General features: G+C 43.8%; 1 protein-coding gene across 6 annotated transcripts in view; it reads right to left on the minus strand.

Moving 5' to 3' along the window:
• The window catches only part of MBTPS2 (membrane bound transcription factor peptidase, site 2), a 40,781-nt gene extending 38,952 nt beyond the window's left edge, over positions 1-1,829 (minus strand). For 3 of the 6 annotated variants that reach the window (XR_012838808.1, XM_075774985.1, XM_075774976.1), the window contains exon 1: positions 1,606-1,826. Coding sequence is in view for 5 of the 6 variants with exons in the window: in XM_075774985.1 (XP_075631100.1) it covers positions 1,606-1,680 (75 nt within the window). In the remaining variant the exon portion in view is untranslated. Of the gene's footprint in view, positions 1-1,605 lie in introns of all 6 variants that reach the window. The other 3 variants (XM_075774964.1, XM_075774946.1, XM_075774955.1) reach the window with 2 other exon arrangements.
• Positions 1,830-6,000: the final 4,171 nt, after the last annotated feature.

Here is a 6,000-nt window from a genome sequence, read left to right on the forward strand (position 1 = left end):
GCTGTAATAAAATTTGGAAAATCTTCAGATAAATTGCTATATTTTTTGTTGTCATTATGTACAAACTAAAATTTGGCAATTAATAGCTTTCATCATTTACTGAGCTACATTTGCTCTCCAACCATTAGCAGCAGGGGGAGCCACTTATTTTTCCAAGTTTTCTCATTACCTAGAATTTCTTCTATTTCTTCCTGTATTTCACAGGAGTGAAAAAATGAACATTTTTTTTTTACTTTGAAATTGCTAGGCTCTACCTGCACTTGGCAGAAACAGATGTAGCTCCTGGACCATAACAACGTAAAAAAGAAAAAGAATTACAGATTAAACCTTTCACTTCCTTTTTCCTCATATTTAACCAGGATACAACCTATTTGCATACATACTTCACAATTTCAGTCATCTCTTAAAAATCATACCTCTTGAACTTAAAAAAAAATACTTAAACTTGTGCAATGCACAAATGCATCCCTAGATATAATGAATGATGTCTTGGTGATTTTCTTTTCTAACTTCCCCCTCTCCATCAGGAGGAAAAAGATGAGTCTTACAATATTCTCTGAAGATTTAAGTTTATTTCTTTAAAAATTATTTGTATTGAGCTCTGTCTGAACTCTTTTTTATCAGCAAAACTAAGGACATTCAAAAGAAAAATAAAGTGCATTATGTTTTTACATAAACTTTAGAAAAATCATCATCATAAACCATATACTCTACACAACAAACTTATTAATGAATGGTGGGGTTTTGGGCTTTGTTTTTGTGGGTTTGTTTTGTTTTGTTTTGTTTTTTTAATATAATACTACTTTAAACTCCAGAAAGCACATTAAAGTGCCACCGAACTGTTTAAGGGGTAGACCAAAAGCTGGCTTCCCTAACGTTTCACAGCTTTGGTCCTTTAACGCAGACCCGAAGCCTCTGCAGCCGCCCGGGGGGCGTTTTCAACCCCGGCCATGGGCGGAAGCAAACCCGCACCTGCCCGGGCGCCGCCGCGGAGGCTTCTCGCAGGGCTGAAGGGCCCCGTTTTTAGGACGAGGAGGCTCGCCCTCGAGGAATGGATGGCCTCAGCGGCCTGGGGGCCACCACAACCCCCCTGGCAGCCGCACCCTGCCCGAAGCTGCGGAGCGGGGAACAGCCCAGTGCCCGCCCCGACCCCAGCGCTGCGGGCAGGGGAGGCCCCCGGCCGCCTCCCCCTCTACGAGCCCGACTGGCTCCGGCTGCCCCGCGACGCGACGCGGCCGGCAGAGCCCTGAGCCCGACACCGCGACGGGGGCGGCGGCGGCGGCGGGCGGGGAATGGCCCGAGCCTCGCGCCGGCCGTTAAATTTGAATTGCGGAGAGGTCGGGCGCCGCCAGCTCGGGCCTGCAGGCTCGCGCAGGGGAGCGGCACCTCCGGCTGCGTGTGAGGGGGGGAGAAGGGGGATCGTGGCCAGCCCTGGTGTTTCGGGGGGTGGGCGAGGCGGGCAGGCCGCTGCCCGGTGGCGACTCCAGAACCCGGCCCGGGAGGACGGGGCTGCCGGTGCCCTGCCCCCGGCGGGGTGCGAGGGGTGAAGCGGAGCTCCTGCCCCGGCTTGCGCGGTGCCAACGGCTCTGCGTCCACAGCCCTCACCTTGAGCAGCGTATCCGCCAGGTAGATGGCGCACCAGCCCCCCAGCACGCACACCACCACCGGGATCGGGATCATTGTTGTAGCCGAGGCGGCGGCCGCGATTCATGCGGAGGAGCCCCCGGAACTAAACTTTTCCCGGAACCTTTCTCCATCAGCTGTACTGCCCGGTCGGACGCTTCCGGGCATCGTGTCGAGCGAGGGCAGGTGCTGGAGTGACGTCACGGCCTAGCGCACAGGGGAAGTGGGCTGGTCACGGCGGTGCGCCTGCGCATTGGGCCGTCCGTCCCTCCCGCCACCGCGAGACTCGGGGCTGACTGCGCCTGCGCGGCGGGCTGGAGTGGGCGGGGCTGCCCGTTGAGGGGCAGCCGAGCGGGGGTGGGAGCCGCCCACCGCGGGCTGGGGCGGTGCCTCCTCCTTGTGCTGAATTTACTGCATTTATTTACGTGTGCGTACGTCGTGAAGAGATATAGCGACGTACGCGCGTGGTCTTTTTATGTTACTCGTTGAAGGGCAGAGGCAGTCGCAGGCGAGCCGCCGCTCCCCCGTTATCGCAGCTCGCCTGTGAGGCCCCGGCAGTGCCCGTGGCGCTGCGGGTGGAAGAGCTGGAGTCCCCGGGGGCGGGGGTGTCCAAAAGGAAAACACGCGGGAGAATAAAAGTCGTTTGTGGTGGTGAGATGAAAGCGGATTGTGGAAGCATTAAAGTGATGAGGGAGTAATGGGATTCCCTTTAACTACTGATGTGCTTCCAGAAATGTTAACGCTGACTTCATGACACGACACAATCGTTTCATGGGGCTTGTTGTAAGCGTGACTTTCAGGCAAGCACTCCCTGGGCCGTTGTGTTTCCTTCCCAGTCCACTATCATACTACTTCTCCGGTTGTCTGTCTCTCCTGAGCGCTCCCACTCCTCTCGGGCGTGTTTTTTGCTGTTACTACAAGTTTATGGCTTCCAGTCTGCCTTTTCCTGTGTGCTCCTGATAAACTTTCCTTAGCCTCGGTTTGTGAGAAGTTACTCAGGAGGGCATCTCTCTCTGGAAAATGCTTATTCCATCCAACCTTCAGCTCCGTTGTGTTAGTCCGTGGGTTCACAGACCATTCTGTGGAAGAGCTGGGACTGCCGTTAGGAGAAGGCTTAACAAAACCAGTCGTTGAGAAATGATGCAAATATGGTTAATTCTACACCTTATGGGTTGAAAACTCAAGTTGTTCCATAGACCAACATGTATTTAATATAAATATACAAAATTTGTATAGTGGTGGTCTTTGGAAGCAATGGAGGGGAATCGTATTCAAAAGGTTAAGAACACGAGTACTTTTGTGAATAGCATACCTTCACTGAAATCACGCATAGTAAAACAGGCATGTTTAAAGGATCCAGTTGATCAACAGCTTTTGTAACATTGTATTTTTCTATGTTCACTTAGTATGCTGTGTAAAATACAGACCTGAATTTTATTGAGCTGGCATCCAAATTGGCAGTGCAACTAAAAAGGAATGCAACTAAAATATACAGTCTGTATTTTATTGCTAGAAAGTTTATCACAAGAAAACCATCAAACAAAAAGACAATTTTATAGAATGCAGAAGATAGATATTCTAAGTGAACTGCCAGCCCTACTGTTTTTACTTGCATAACTTAATTTGCCCCTGGCAGAAAGGCAAAGTTAATCCTTGTTCCCATGGTATGAAACTGTTGCAGACTGTGAAGTGTTGCAGGGAGAGATCACGTTTTGCGTTTTGAAAATTAAGGCATTTGGGATTAAAGAGTTCCACTTTAAAATGGTTCAAGAGGTAGTACAGGTACTGATATGCTTTTTATCGCTGCTTGTTTTCTCTTACAGCCACATATTAAGCTAAAGTAGTAACTAAGGCAAAATGCTATACAGTAATCCGGTTAGTGCACGGTATCCATACTTTGTTACAAAGCAGTGTAACTATCAGAGTTTAGAAGTCACAGCTGAGGTGTACCTTAACTGGAGGGTATGGGTGGACCTCAAAAGGGCATGTATCAATGAAAGTTAGTAAAGGATAATCAGTCATCATGCAAGAGTAAACCCATGCAAAAACTTTTGACAGAAGAAGAATCTCATAAGCATAATAATACAGATTAAATGTAATTTTGCAAGTAAATATGAAAAAGAATGTGTTAATAATACATTAATTAAGATATTACCAAATTCAGTTAGCAGCTTAATAGTGTAGGCATATTTTTCTAGACATAATAAATACTCTTATCTTAAAATTAATTATCAACATGTCTAATAATGAATATCTTCAACTTTGATCTATTATTGAAGTAGATATGTGATTATTCAGCTATTACCATAGAAGACACATTGCAAAATAAAAGTAAAACCAGTCTTAACAACACTATGAAAAGCTCTGATGTTAGAAGGGTTTGCAGGGCTTCAGGGAAATTGTACCTGATCACAGTTCATTGCAGGCTCACACCTAAAATCAGCTAAGATATGGATTTTGGCATGAAGATGTGATAAATTTTGCCAGTTTGAAGACAATACAATCAGAACATGGCTTGGTTGGGTAAGTGTTTCAGCCTTGAGAGGAGCAAACAGGTTTTTAGATATGTTCTGAGTAGTATTCTAGTAGTCACTAGATTGTTGGGCATTGTGATTAGCTAAACAGAAGAAAGGAAGGCTGGAATAAAACATGATTCTGCAAACGTTTATGTGCCAGCATAACTTGAAATGAAGGAGTGCTTTCATGGAGTACCTCAATGTTTACAGAATGAGCGCCCAAGCCTAGCTGAGAATTTAAAGTATATACAAGGATGTATGAAAGAAGAAGTAGATAAGTAAAGATTAAATAGATGGTCCATTAAGGACTTATGCAGGTTAGGAGATTGCTTCTGGAGGCAATATAAAGATCAGAGTAAAGAAGAAATCTGAGACACAAGAGGAGAGATACAGAGACTGGCACACTGCAGAGATATATATAACATTGGTTGAAAATGTTTGAAAGACAAATGTTTTCATTTACCTTACTAATATTATGAAAAAATCTCAATATATGGGGAAAATTCAGTTAATGGGAATTATGGAGGAATGTAATATATGTGATCTTTTAAACTGAAAGCCAAACAAGAAAAGGGGAAAAGCTTCCATCCTTGCTGTGCCTAGAAAAGAAAAGAGCAGAGTGTTACACAATTTTCTTGATAGATTTTTATGTTCCAATTACAGTACAAAAGAGTCTTGCTTTATTTAAATAGAAATGAGGTCAAAATATTCCGTTAAGGTTCAGAATTTGTTTGCAGTATTTAACCTGGTTACCAAAAATACATGCTGGAAAGGCGGGATTTTGACTCTTCAAACAAATGAAATTTGTTTTTAAGTCACTGTTCATATGAACAATGTAAGTAAGGGAAAAGCACAAACATTCATAGAAATGTGCCTTTACTAGGTTAATCTGCTACATAAAGCAGTTGTACATGCTTTTTAACCATTTGTTAATTACTAGTGCTGATCTATTACAAAACAAATGACAGGTTTTTCTTAATTGCTATCAATTTCCAGCATTTACCCATCCATTGTAATTCTGTTAGGCACGTTATGACTGGAATTACATCTGAAAGAAGGTCCTCCAAAGCTGTGGCACTCCAAGGGGAAATGAGTGTCAGACTCTAAAGAAAAACAGAGGAAAAGGAGAAACTTGAGAAATGCAGCACAATATTATTCTAGAATACAGTTCTGTAAGAATATTGGTTTGGGGCTTCAGCTACTCATTTTAGCTGATAGTCTTGCTTGCTCACCTGGTGGGCTTTGCATCCTCTGCAGTTGTTTAGAAGTTACATGTGAGAAAAAGCATGGAATATCTACTGCAGAGTAGCTATTCAGCATTAGTTCCTATGTTGGGATCCCTTTACAAATTTAAAAGTCTGTCCTTGAAAATGGGTTTAACTAAATGGCAGGAAAAAAAGCACTCAGTCAGTGAAGGAGGAGAGCACACAAGGGAAGCTAATGACAAACAGTTGTTGTGGAGGGTTTGTTTTTTGTTGGTTTTTTTTTTTAAATTACCTGTGAAGTCCCTATGTACATGATCCCCTATTCTACTGCAGAATGCAAAATAAATCTAAAATAGTTTCAGTCTAACAGGTATTGTTTCATGCTGATTGTAACCTGAAGTAAATGCACATTATAGCACTAGACCTATCAAGACTGAACCCCAAAACTTGTAGATCAGCCTTGAATCCTGGGGAAAGAAGTGCACTTATCTTGAGTAAGTCAAAGTGAGATAACACTTTGGAGAAGACAAAGTAGCTTGTAGTTCATTGTTTAACAGACTGCTAAAGCCTGTAGCATTTTTATTCACCTATGCATATGTGTTATTTAGCTTTTCTGAATAATAAGAATGTCTTGCACAGGATGAACTGATGAGGAT

This window comes from Balearica regulorum, chromosome 1 (genome assembly GCF_011004875.1).
Source record: "Balearica regulorum gibbericeps isolate bBalReg1 chromosome 1, bBalReg1.pri, whole genome shotgun sequence".
Taxonomy (NCBI): Eukaryota; Metazoa; Chordata; class Aves; order Gruiformes; family Gruidae; genus Balearica; species Balearica regulorum.